Source organism: Diospyros lotus, chromosome 9 (genome assembly GCF_014633365.1).
Source record: "Diospyros lotus cultivar Yz01 chromosome 9, ASM1463336v1, whole genome shotgun sequence".
Classification (NCBI taxonomy): domain Eukaryota; kingdom Viridiplantae; phylum Streptophyta; class Magnoliopsida; order Ericales; family Ebenaceae; genus Diospyros; species Diospyros lotus.
The window spans coordinates 635571-650071 of NC_068346.1; the positions used below are offsets into that span (position 1 = coordinate 635571).

General features: G+C 34.9%; 1 protein-coding gene and 1 non-coding gene across 2 annotated transcripts; one reads left to right on the forward strand and one right to left on the reverse strand.

Annotated features, from left to right (window-relative positions):
- Positions 1-906: 906 nt before the first annotated feature.
- LOC127809427 (triacylglycerol lipase OBL1-like) lies at positions 907-5166 on the reverse strand. Its single transcript, XM_052348195.1, has 5 exons — positions 4661-5166; positions 2509-2696; positions 2345-2378; positions 1645-2246; positions 907-1543 (listed from the first exon to the last, which is right to left on the reverse strand). Exons 1-5 carry the CDS (start codon positions 4965-4967, stop codon positions 1292-1294), a joined length of 1383 nt encoding a protein of 460 aa, XP_052204155.1. The 5' UTR covers positions 4968-5166; the 3' UTR covers positions 907-1291.
- Positions 5167-8224: 3058 nt separating this feature from the next.
- On the forward strand, positions 8225-8297 carry TRNAR-UCU (transfer RNA arginine (anticodon UCU)). Its single transcript has one exon. It is a non-coding gene; the product is annotated as a tRNA-Arg (tRNA).
- Positions 8298-14501: the final 6204 nt, after the last annotated feature.

Sequence of the window (14501 nt, forward strand, 5' to 3'; positions counted from 1 at the left end):
CATCTTATATATCAACCAGGTCTTCCTAGAGGCATGGTATGTTTTTCCTACCAATTTGCTAATATTTTGTATTTTTACTTACTTGTTCACTTATTTGAGCATCGGAGTACCTTGTAAGGACTGATCGACGGGTCAACAAATCGAACTAGATAACCCATTATCTCTTTCTCGGATTCATTACACTAGTGCAGGCCAACGAATCACGGTCGACTAATTCCGAATGTCGACAATAACATATTTGAATAAATGTGTTTTTAAACTATTAGTTAAAAATTATGTGTTTAATTTGTAAAAACTAATAAACTATTAGAACATGATAAAAAGACTAAAATAGACATGATACTAAATAATGTAAATAAAATTTAGAAAATACAAATTTTTAGTAAAATTTTTTTTAAATTGATGTCTAATTGCTAAAATACTTACAATTGCATTTTAGTAAATTTTATTTTTTAAAAAATATAAATTTTTACACTTTATGTATAAATTTATATTTAATTAATAAAAATCTTCAATATATATGTTGAGATATTATATAAAAATTATTTATTTTTAAATTTTATCAATACAAATAAAGTATTTTCATTTAAATAAATATTAATACTTAAATTTATATTTATTTCGAACAGTTAGAAATTTGATATATATATTACAAAATTACAATATTATATTACAAGCAGCGATGGCAGCTTGCTGCGCTGGACGGCAATGGTAGCGTTGGGCGTATTTGGGCGACATTGGCCAACGATGGCAACATTGGGCGGCGATGGCAGCAATGACCGGCGACAACGACCACTTATGGAGGAGATCTAATGATGGCAGGAATGGATGAGATACAAATGCTACGAGAGAAGGGAAGATAGGAAAAGACGAGAGTAATAAAGGAGAAAAGAAGAGTCCGGAATGTACAGAGATAGAAAGTGTGAATATTGAACTTGCGTAAAATCATCATTCCGTCAGTCAACTCAAAAAGCTCTATGAAGCTTATTTGCAAAAGTTACTGGGCGAGAGCTTTTATGAAGTGTTTAAGCTGTACAGCTTTTAAGCTGTTAGTAATACCAAATATATAAGAAAATAAACTAGATAGTTTATAAGCTATACTAATAGCTTATAAGCGGTCAAACCGCATTCCCAAACGAAGCCTAATAAGACAGCGTTCTGTCCCTCAGTTTCTTATTAAACATGTATTAATGTTGTGGAAAAAGTAAAGATGTTCTCAGCAGCATCACCTTCAAACTTTCTAACTCCAAATTGATAAGCTATATACTAATAGCTTATCAGCAACTATGGATTAAATCTTGGGATAGACAGTTGGGGAGCCCAAGCGGGAGGCATTAACGTAATCCTGTGGCGAATGAGCCGCTCCACCTGGGAATACCAATCCTACAAGTCGGATTAGTTTTAGAAAACCACTTTCTTTGTACTCTTGCCCTTTAATATATGGAATGATGAAACTTCTTATCAGCTCCCAAACTGCATTCAGGATCTTTGGCAACAACTCTAGCAGTGAGAAATAGTTCTTGTTTGGTTCTTCCTTTTTCATCTGCCATTAATTAATTACAAGAAACAAAATTAAACTTTCTTCAGATCTTTATATATATATGTATGTGCAAATTGTGAGAAGAGATCGATGGGGATGCTTACCATGCCTTGGTAAAAGCTGTTATAATACAGACACGTCCCAAAATGCTTAAACATGAGGGTCCCTCCTTCAAAAGGCACCCTAGGCACCACATCATTGCTGTAAACAAACCTGTAATAGGGAATGTCATACTTACGAAACTCACCCTCCACAAACTCCCCAAGGCTCTTATCCCCAACTCTTGGCTGCCCAAATGTGTAAACCCCTCTCAGTCTCTTCAACAACAAATCCTCGCCATGAATTGCCAGAATCGTCGGGAACAGGATGGCCAGGGCTCCGCCCAAGCTGTGGCCGGTCACGATGAATTTTGCCCGGTCGTTTGCTTTTATCATCTTCCTCAAGCGTTCCCGGAGGTCATAGTAAGCCACTGGCTTGTCACGGGGGTCGGCGGGGAGTTCTCGAGGCCAGTCAGCTGGGTCCTTTTGAAGCCCCAGAGCCTTCATGAACCCACTGTGAACCTTCCCTATGCTCAGCTCGTACCAAGAAAGATCAATGTCCGTGCTCCATGCATATGCATCAAAGGGTTCAGTTCCCCTAAAGGCCACGACGATCAGGTCTTGGTCGCGAAGCATGAACGCTTGCGTTGTGTTTTTCTCTTGATAAACTGCAAAAAGAAATTAACATGATGATCTAGCTAGCTAGGATCGATTCATTCATTATACACACACACACACACAAGTATGAGGACAAGCTTCTCTCTACCATTCCAGAAATCGAAGAAGCCCAAGAACTCCATCTGCATAAGCATGCAAGAGATATTAGTTAGCCAAGTAATCATTTGGTTGATAATTAATTAATTCTCAAATCATTCCGTACAGGGGAAAAAAATTAATCTTGTAAAAGATCATTGTTGATTAATAATGTACCTTCCATTGATCTTTGACCGTTGTTTGGATGTAAGCTTTGTTCTCATAGGATGCTTTAGAGGCCATCATAGACAGGGCAGCGTGGTATCTGATGTCGCCGGGCTTGATGTCTTTATCTAACTGCTTTCGCGGGTCTGCATGGCCAACCACTGATAAGAACGAATCCTCGTCCCGCTTCACCTTTTTTCCTACAATTAATCAATTCCCATTTAGTCTGGTTTTATATTATTTAGTCTCTAAATGTTGGGAAAAAAAATAAGATGAGAAATAAAAGATCTAATCACACTTAAACATAAAAGATTTTTTCATGAAAAATATTAAAAGGGAAAAATCATGATTGTTATGACGACAGAGGAAAAATATCATTATATAGTAAGATTTATAACTACAAATCTCAATATATTTTTCTCTAAACTTGAGTCACAATTACACTTAATTCCTATCTCTCACAAGTAATTTACACACCTCAAATAACAAGTCAAACATCTTATTTATAGACTTGCTTGCTTGTTCACCAAGGTTAAAGTTTTCTTGCCTAAGAATAATTAACAACTGACTAATAAATAGGATTACATACTAAACACAAAATCAATATTAGGAATATGAAATAATCTTCAATACTAAATAGGATTTTTCGCTGAAAATCCTAACAAACCACCATCTCAGCAAGAATTCCTAAAAACATTTATCTATTCTCCAACGACGACCATGATTATCTATTACCAATAATCACCATGATCTTAATCATGCACCAAGATGATTATACCACACAATAAAAGGTACAATCACTTAGCCACATACCGCCTTAAGATTTTCATAGCACAATATCAAAAAATACCTAGCTGAAAAATTATGGTGCAACCCCCATACTTGACTTCCTTGGGAGCTTTTAAGCTATTGACATCCTTTCCACCACACACCTTGCATCACCGTTAAGCCAATGCTCGTGAGCAAACTTGTAGACCCGCCAGATGTATCACATCCTCTTTCATGGAAACTCTAGCAACATGCCATGAGAATGTATTATCTTTTTAGAGGAAATTTTTATCTCCCATAATATTGAGAGATGAACTTCTAGCATTACAATTTTTGGAGCCTTTTGTCAGATTTGCTCCATCAGCGCGACAATCTCTTTTCACATAACTAAATTGTTTGCACTTCTAGTAGATTACTTTACCATATTTTTCAGAGCCTTCAAGAATTGGTTTACCCTTCAACACCTTGTATAACCCGCATTGGATCAAAATATCATTGACTTGTATTTTCCATAAACCAAAATTGATCTTACCATCGAACTTTTCACAATCAAATTTCAACATGCTTGATATATCTTTTGCATACTAAGTGACCTATAACCAAAGTTCTGATACCATTTGTTGGGAAAAAAATAAGATGAGAAATAAAAGATCCAATCACACTCAAATACAAGAGATTTTTACGTGAAAAATCCTAAAAGGGAAAAACCATGGTTGTTAGGACGATAGAGGAAAAATATTACTATGTAATAAAGTTTACAGCTACAAATCTCAATATTCTCTCTCTAAAGTTAAGTTCCAATCACACTCAATTCTTATTTCTCACTGGTCTCTTATAAGTGATTTTTCATATCTTAAATAACAAGTCAAACATCCTATTTATAGACTTGTTTTCTTGTTCATCAAAGTTAAAGTTTTCTTATCTAACAATAATTAATAACTAACTAATAAATATGATTACATATTAAACAAGAAATCAATATTAAAAATAGGAAATAATCTTAAAACTACTTAGTATTTCTCACTGAAAATCCCAACACTAAACCTTCAATAAGATCTCTCTATAGTCAGTTAACATGTATGATTACTGAGTTCATGAGACAAGGCAACATACTCAAGGCCTCCATGCAGTCACGGCAAACTCCTTTTTTTTTTTTCTGTGCATATATATATATATATATATATATCCTGAACATACTTAAAAATTCATATCTTAATTTAACGTCTATAAGTCTTATATAAGTCTGAAAATAGTTTTCTAGCCCACAACTTCTAAATATATAGTACGTAGTTTTGAGTTTCTGATCTATCTAATTAACTAGCTATAAAACAAACTGAAAAAGAGCATAGTTATATATATAACAAGGAAGGGAACTTATATATATATATAGAGGAACCTTGAAAGAAATCCAAGAGCACTGTTAGAAAGTTGGAGTTGGTGGATTGAAGGTTGAGCAGCGTCTCAACCGCAGATCCAACTTGTTCCAAGGGTTTGGCCACAGAGTACAGAAACATTTGAAGCAAGACGGATACGAAGATCAGCCATCTGTACAGGAAGCTTTCCTCCCTGCGTTCATCAGGGCACTCTATGAACGGTCTCTTCTCTATGTCTCTGTAAACTAAGAGGCGAATGAGATCTACCAAAGTGGCTTTCTCTGGGCTCAGCAGCATATAGTTTTTGGAAATGCTTTGGTTGGAAGCCATGGCCTTTAATTGGATCAAAAGAGAGCTGGGACGGAGAGAGAGAGAGAGAGAGAGATTGGGGGTTGGGATTTTCTTGGGAGGACTGAGAAGCTCGTATATAATTACGTCTATATATATATATACAGCAGAAAAAGGAAAAGAGAGAGGCGGCAGAAAAAATGGTGGTGGTTGATTTCGATCACCAAAGATATTTGGAAAGGGGGAAGTGATGATACTTCAACCTCTAGCTAGGCTCCTCCCTTGTTACGTACCCAAATATACTTTTTACTTTTTCAATCCACCCATTCTTTTTCCTTGCCAGCCCATTGTTTTCCCTCCCTCTCTCTCTTTCACATGATTGATCTGTCATTGAATGTTTAAATCATAAAACTAAATTATAAACGTGTTTGTAGTACATTTTCTTTATCCTTACCAACCCATTGTTTTTCCTCCCCGACCTCCCTGGAGAGGAAAAGTCATCCCAAGATAAAAAAGAGAAAAAATATTTGGTTAGCCAATCAAGGGATAGCCAGCGTAGAGGAAGTGCGATTTTGTTCACTCTCCTTAATGAAGGTGACCATAACCCTCAGTAATTTGGGAGTTAAAATTAACATGAGAGGCTCTGAGGGTTAAAAATTAACAGAGAGGGCACTCCAAGTATTAATTTTAACTCTCTTTTGTTAATTTTAACTCCCAAATCACTTGGGAGTTATGGTCACCCAAGTGAACAAAATCGCACTAGCCTATGGGGACTTTGAAAGATGTTTGGAATATATTTAAGTAAGGAAAAGCATTAATTAATTAATTAATTAATCAAGCAAGTTTCATTGGCGCACGCATGCATATATAATAACTGAAAAATAGCAGGCATGGTATGGATGGCTCAATTAAATAATGCAACTTTAATTCACGTGAAACACATCTATATATGTGGGGGACATATATAAGAAAAATGTATAGGTTATAATTAATGTTCGAGTAAAGTAGTCTCCTGATCAGTTTACTTTCTTTGGTTCACGAAAAGGAGTTGCACTTTGTGATGCCTGGTGTGGTCTCTCTCTCTCTCTCTCTCTCTCTCTCTGTGTGTATGCATATGTATATATATAAATATAATGGCCTCGATCGCTGCGTGTCATTTAGGTGAAGGACCCTGCCACCTTTCACGTGCTGCCCAGCCCTTTAACAACTAGAAAATCAAACCTCACCCTCATTTTTTATAGGAAAAGTTAAACTGGTGTCTCTTGCGTGTTTCAGTTTTAATTTTAAATTTTAAATTTTATATTTTAAGTGTCTATTTTAAAATTTTTAAAAATATATTTTTTTTTCATTTTAAAAAATTATTTCTTAAAACAAAAAATTAGAAAATGTGTTTGCTTTGAAATTTTGAAAAACATCATTTTATAATATTTTATTCAATAAATTTAATTTAAAATAAATTATAAACAATTATTCATAAATTATAAATTATTACAAAAATTAATACAAAAAAATTATATTACATATCATATTACACATTCGCATTCAAATAAAACAAAACAAAACAAAAAATCAAATCAAAATAGAATTCAAAACAAAGAACAGAATGGATGTGGTCTCGCACGAAGAGGAGGCTATGATGGTGGACGCGAGATGCAAGGGTAGCGATGGTGGGCAGTAGACGGCGGCTCGCACGGCCGATGGTAGGCGCGGTCGACAGTGGTGGTCGCGGTGGCAGTGGCTAATGCGATCAATGGCAGTGGCGGAGGCGGTGCTGTGTTTTTGGGTTTGCGATTTTTGGGTGTTTTGGAGAGAAGAGAGGAGAGAGAGAGAATGGATGGGGTCTGCCAGATTTGGGGGGAGAGAGGTGGGTCGATGGCGGCTTTCGGCGGTGGCGGGCGAGATTGACGACGGCTCTGGCAGCGACGGAGATGACGTGCGAGGTCGATGGCGGTTCTGGCAGGGACGGAGATGGCGCACGAGGTCGACAGCGACTCTAGCTGCGATAGAGATGGCGGGCGCAGTGTTTGGTCGAGGTTTGAGAGAAAGAGAGGAGAGAGAGATAAGAGATTCGAGAATGGAGGTTGGGGTTGGGGGGGAAGCGTCTGCCACTGCGTGAGAAGAAATGCAGCTATTTTCCGTGTTTTCATCTTTTACCCGTGTTTTGGCTGAAAACAGCTAAAACGAGTTTTTGTTGTTTTGGATTTCTTTTACAAAATTTTTACTTGTTTTCAAAAATGTGTTTTTGAGAATAACAAAAAGAACACGTTTTGAGTGTTTTGAAAAATTGAAAATAGAAAATGGCACGAAAACGACAAAGAGAACGGAGCCTTAGTTGTTAGGATTTTCATAGAAAATTTTTAATTAATCTTGAAAATTATTTTTTATTTTTAATTAATTTCTTATTTACTTTATAATTCTAATTTATAGTCAGTTAAAAATTATTGTTAGGTAAGGAAACTTTAATTTTGATGGACAAAAAAACTTTAATCTTGTTGAACAAAAAAAATTAGTCTATAAATAGGATGGTTGGCTTGTTAGTGAAGAGAGAAAAAAATTACTTGTGAGAGACCAGTGAGATCTAGGAATTAAGTGTAGTTGGAACTTGAATTTAGGAAGAGAATATTGGATTTTGTAATTATAAACTTTATTACATAATGATATTTTTTCTCTGTCGCCTGACAGTCGTGATTTTTCCTTTTTAAAGTTTTCCACACAAAATCTCTTGTATTTGAGTGTGATTGGATATTTTGTGCTTTTTCATATCTTATTTTTTCCTTCAACATTAGTTCATATAAAATTAATAGGTTTATAAATAAATTATTTAAACTAAGATTAGGTTAGTACAAATAATTCATTGTACGTATTTAAAAATTTAAAATATAATGATATCATGAATTCGAATTTATCTCTATATAAGATTGATCAATCACTTAATGTTACCTCTCGATAAACCTTTTTATTTATTTAGAATGTGGAACAGACAGATCATGAGTTTTAAAAATTATGAAATAGATATGGTCGAAAACTATAAAAAAAAATTATGAATAAAAAATAACTTGAAAAGAGCACTATCATATCATGAGTTGAGTAGTAATATATCAACTCTAGAACCTTTCTTTATAAATAAATTATTAATCAATCCTATCATTTCGAAATAATTGACCAATCATATAATAATATTGAAAATAAAAGTTATCCGTCTTTTCATACAAAAAATTTACTAAAGTAGCATTTTCCTTTCTATTATTTGGTTATAAATTAAATATAAATAGTCTCTAAACATAACCTCGTCAACTGAGGCGCCCATGGCCTAATGGATAAGGCGTCTGACTTCTAATCAGGCGATTGTGGGTTCGAGTCCCACTGGGCGTGTCCTTTTGTGATTTTTGTTTCCTCTATTTTACGCTTTTGCCCCTCTGTTTTATCATGGGCTTACAACAGTCTTGGGTTTGGGCCTAAACTAATAAATTGGGATTTGGAGGCCCACGTCCATGGGCCCTTGTTTGGTCTTCAACCTTTTGAAAGTGTAATATGGAATCGGTCGGAGTCGTGATGAGGTCAACGTCAAGAACGGTTGGCCCTTCGAAAGATTTTTTAATTAATTAATTAATTAATTAAAACCTTTCCTCATGGGACCCACACCCCCAAAAGGCCTGTCCGTCCGTCCATCTGAGATTCCACGAAATTGACGGCTACGCCACCGCTCACCTCACCCTTCCGTCCCCAAGACACCAACTTGAACAAATCACGTGACTGACACATTTTTATTATTATCAATATTCTTGAAATAAATTCATAGCTATTGTTGGCGTTTAAAATTAAGTTTACAAAAGAAAATTGGATTTAAAAGATGGAGGGACAACTTTACATTTTTGTTTATATATTTTTTATTATTTTAATTAGATCTCTAAATTTATATATTTAAATTAATTTAACTTTTATACTTTAATATTTTTTTTGACAATTATATAATTTTTTATTGTACGTCATATCAAAATATGACACGTATATTTTATTATTTTATTATTTTTTTATATAAAAATATATAAATTAAATTGATTTGAAAATATAAATCTAAATGTATAATTAAAATAATAAAAAATTTGAATCATCATAAACAAATATCATAGATTAAATTAAGTTAAAAATTAAATTTAAAATATAATTGAAATAGTAAAAAAATTTAAATTATTATATATTAAAAAAAGATAAAAATATAAATTTAGGACAAATAAAAGAATCTACACCTGCAGCAGCAGCACCTCATCCTACGCGGAAAGGGCGCCGCTGATTGCCTGCTACCCTTTACATGCAGCTTTATTCATTCAAAGCACTTATTTTTACCCTCTTTTTTCTCTTCTATTAATAGAACAACCCGTAACCTCTACTTTATACACACATCAAGTAAGTAAATAAATATATATATATATATATGTGGGTCTCTCGTCAGGTATACATTTAAATTTTAATTTAAGAAGAGATGGGTATGTATGATATTTTGTTACGAGACTGGCATGCATGCAATGAATATATATATATATGTGACTGACTGAGTAATTAAATTAAGTTGGTTCGTGGAATCTGCCCCTCGTTTTGATTGAGGGTAGGCCTTTCTCGTCAGGGAAGAGTCAACTTGCCTGCCTGAGTTTCTTTCTTTTACTTTAAGGATTGGTTGACTTGACTACGTGGCTGGCTGCCTCTTTTAAGAAGATATGGCTGCAAATGCAATTTGTATGCATGGAGCTCATCTCAGCTGCACAGCCCACCAATGAGGAAAGGCCACCCACCACGTACTCCTGGCCCCTCCGCGCGCGTGGGTGATGAATGGTTCTTCGATTCGATCTGGAGGTGCTTGATCCGCACAGCCACAGTGAGAGTGAAATTGATGGGGCCGGTTCTTTTAATTTGGACATTCTTCTCATGTTGCGTTCTAATTGTCTTTTTGGGTTCTCTTAAGCCTTCATTTAACCCCACCCATTCGGATATAGTCAACTTCGACTTCCATGAAAAACAAAAAGAAAAAGAAAAACCACCCTTTTCTTGGACTTATTCACACTTCCCATCCCATTTGACCCAAAACAAATGTGTTTCTTATGGTTAATATCATATATACATAGATGACCAGTCTTCCAATTCTTTTCGTATCCCAATTTGGTGAGAATTTATAATTATGGTTTTTAATTAGTAAAAGTTCGATTGTGTTAGGTGTGAAATGTTATTTGTTTTGTTTAAAGACGTATAATTTTATAAAAAAACAGAGTAACTACCCTTTGCTTATAAATCACAAATATTATTCCATCAAACTCATATTAATCGGTCAAACTCAACACGCGCTAGCTTCTCTTCTCCTCCTCCTCAGCTCGTACAAGTATGTTTTTCATAGATGATGTAAAGCTTTTCACACCATATATAAACAATAAATAAAGGTCAACTAGACTCGAACCCATGCACCTTGGCAACAAATTAAGTATTAATGTGCGTGGGGGGGTCAAATATGGATAGAAGTAAAGGTGGGGGAGAACGGAATTACAGGCACGTGGAAGTGCATGGTGAGATTGGGATATATATATATATACATGGCTGAGGAGGAGGAGGAATATGAACTGATCAACGGTGAAGCCGCCGTGTGAAATCACGACCGTTACGTGTCTGAATCTTCCCACCAAACCAAACTGATGGGTTTGTTATGCATGTGACGGCGTCGAGGGGAGGGGGATTAGGCGCGCCCTTATCACCTAACTGTTAGCCCCATCCATTTCAGGTTAAAAGTTAGGACTTTGAGATATTGGGAGTGGACCCATCACCACAAAAATCATTAACATCTGTCAAAATAATAATAATAAATAAATAACTTTGGTACTTCCCCAAACCCAAACATTCCCCCTTTCTCCAAATCCCAACATGTCACATGCATGTGAGATACTGATGGCTCTTCTTTAGGCTGCATACTCTTCATCTATATATATATAATATATATATATAGTGATGGCTCTTCCTTAGGCTGCCAGATAAATGGTAAGATTAGAATACCATACAACACTATATATGTACACTATTTGATTGATCTTGTTTAATTTATTGTCCCATGCACTGGTCGCCCGTATTAGTCACATCAATCACCACTCAAAACTGATTATAATTTCACACACTTGAACCAGATTCAAAAACCTCTAATAAATTTGAGTAATGTTAGAAATCATGATCGATGATATGTATCGATCGCATACTCATTGGAAGATATGTTAGATAAAAGAGACAATGATACATAATCTCCTTAGTCTTCTAGAATAAAAAAAATCTCACATAACTGATGATACCGTCATTAATCATGACTCTTAACATTATTCGATAAATTTAAGTATGCATGTTTTGATTTTAATTTGGGTGTGATTTTCATATGGGTTTGAAAATTATTTAAATATTATACACTATTAACTAACTTAATTTATTGCCCACCTAACCTTTTTAAGTTAAGTGCTTATTAACTATGCAATTTAATTAAGTAAGTACATGATCAGCATGAAATGCCAAATTTAATTTATGGGCGCTAACTTGTAGGCAATGATCGTCCCATGGCATTACAATATTGCACATTTTTCACGAGCACAGTATGTGTTGTGTCCAAATTCATGTATATATGGCTGCAATTAGATCCACTGTCGTCTGTTATATAACGTGCGTTTCATAGTTGAGTTGCATCCACTCATTGCCTTTCTTTTGCTTCAAGTTCTTACAAATTAACTTCAACTTCCTCACCCTTTCACAATTCATATTTTTACTCGTGTATTTTTATATATAATTAACTAAAAAATATAATTAAAATAGCAAAAAATTGAACAGAATGGGAAAATTGTCGTTGCAAAGGAAGGACTGGAGTATATCCTCCGGACCAATCGTCCCAGGTCTTCTTCTTCTTCTTCCTTGCCAAGTAGCCAAGCAAGCAAGCAAGCAAATTGGACGAACTCTAGCTAGCAGCATCAGAAGCCAAGCCCGTGCGTGCGTGCGTGCGAGCGAATTCAATCATTTTTGCAATGAACTGATCAGTCACCAGTAAGTTAGTTTCAAGCTCTCCACCACGACTCCACTCCCGTGACGATTTCATCTACATCTACCCAATAGATTTTAGACAGACCAAATCGGCATGTTTTCTAGCAACATATAAGCAATGATTGACAATCCAACTACCAGATTTAATTTCTTTTTTATTTTTTTTTTGAATTTTCCGACGACCATCTATCAATTGTAAATTTCTTTTTCTTTTCTTTTACCCATAACATAAATTTAACTTTGAAATACAGTTTCAAAAAATCAAACACTATTTTCAGTTTTTACTTTTTATTTTCTTGACAGCCTCACGACAATATCGAATAACTTCCTCAATTTTTATTTTGCTAAAATTAATGGACTAAAATAAAAGTGACAAAATGGATTGAAATATTGAAGAGTTTTGACAACATTTTCAAACAGCTCCCAATAGAATATTGAAAACATTTCGAACAAAATTATATATTTTTTATTGTATTTATTAAATTTATTAAAAAAAATCACATAATTTCTTATTTTGAACTTTTAAATAAATTTATTCCTTTTCATTTCTAATAATTTATTTTAAATTTTATAAATAAATTATTTTAATAAAGTCTTATTTTATTCATTTTAACAAACATTATCTAAGGGCGTGTTTGATTGCAAACATGTAACTTGCATGGAAAGAAAATAAAAACTCTAAACCCACTCTAAACATTATCTAAGGGTAAGTAATTTAATTATCTAGAAATTATTTGCATAGAAATTATCAATAATTGAGGGTGTTTGACTACAATTTTATTTCTATAGAATTCTCTCCTCAAAACCCACTCGTTTTCTCCCTCCTCCCTTCATTTGTCTCTCTTTCTCTCCCAAACCCTCTTCTCCTCCCTTACCTCCCTTCATCACTGGTTGCAACAACCATAGCCGTTGCCATTACAGGTTGCAACGGCCATTGCTGTCGCTTCCATCTCCGCTGCCTATCTCTCTCTTTCTCTCCCCATTCCTCCCAAACCCACTTCTCATCCCTATCCCCTTCTCGTTGCTGCTGCCCATCTCTCTCTCTCCCCCTTCCCTCCCAAACTTGCTTCTTCTCACTACTACTCTCTCTCGCTCGCCTTCTCACTCACTCACTCCGTCGTTCCCTCTGTCCCTTTCTCGCTGCAGATCTACTTTCAGGAGAATGTGAAACCTTACCTTGAATGAAGATGATGAACCCTCGAAACTTGTATTTGACGGAGATGGCGACGAACAAGGGGAACTCGAGGATCAGGCACTAAATGGAAGAGAGACTCTAGAAAGGAGCGATTGAGAATGATCTGCTATCTTGCCTGGAAAATATTTTCTCATTCCCCCTAAGAATTTGTTTTTCATTAAAAGTGAGAAAATAGACATCACGTGACCAAAGTAAAAATTAGTTTTACCTAGAAAATATTGTTAATCAAACACCATCAAAACTAAAATTTACATGAAAAATGGTCATTTTTTATAGAAAGTATGACCAATCAAACAGACCCTAAATGTAATGGGTATTGGGTACTCCTCCTATTGTCATTTATTATTTTTTTTATTCAATTTATTTAATATCAAATCTACAAGGCACAATTCATATTTTACATTAAAATAAAAATAAAAAACCATCTTGGCCCATTCTAACAATTATTTTTGGGATTAGACAGCCTATTTTTTTTTAATTTCTTAACTTTTATACATATATTTAATAATTTTATATAATTAATATACACGAAAAAAGAATGATAATGATAATAATAATAAATACCAAAATACCAAGTCTCAAATCCAAAGTTAGAGCGAAAGTGAGGGATGAATTCGGAGAAACTTGAGAAGGTCGGGGGGGAGGGGGTGGGTGGGTGAGATGCAAAGTCCTAAATTTCGTAGTGATTTCTTACCAAAAGGAAGGAGTTGGGTCTCTCATAATAATAGATTTGGAAGCTTCCCTTCTTCCTCTCCTCGCAAGCAAGCACTGAATTTGGGCACGGTACGGTACGTAGACCAACTTCCAATGGGTCAAAGTACACACGCCTCTTATTATTATTATTATAAAACATTTGTTTTTTTTTAATTCTAACATAACGTGGGTGGTGGGTGCTACCAACTTCTATTTTATTTTTATTCTTTCTTCTTTATCTCCTAAAATTTAATTTCAAATTCAAATTCAAGCCAAGTCGTTGCTGCAACCCAACGCCCCCTCCTCCGCCTCCCCGTGGGTCAATGGAGTTCGACGACGGCTCCTTTCCTTCCAATGAATTTCGATCAAGTATCATAGAAAATTCAAAACATATAATTAAGGATCAAAAGGGCTTTGAAAATTAGTTTAAAGAATATTATACTTGGAATTAGAAACACCCACTCAACCACCAATATCTTGTATTGTATATTGTATTGAAAGGATTTATATTATATATATATATGAGAAAAAAAAAAATCATAAGATTGAGATTGATTCCCAGCAAGCAGAGCAGAGCAGTAGCACCTTTGCTTTGCTTTGCTTTGCTTAGGCCGGCGGGGGGCAAGACTCGTATGAGCCAC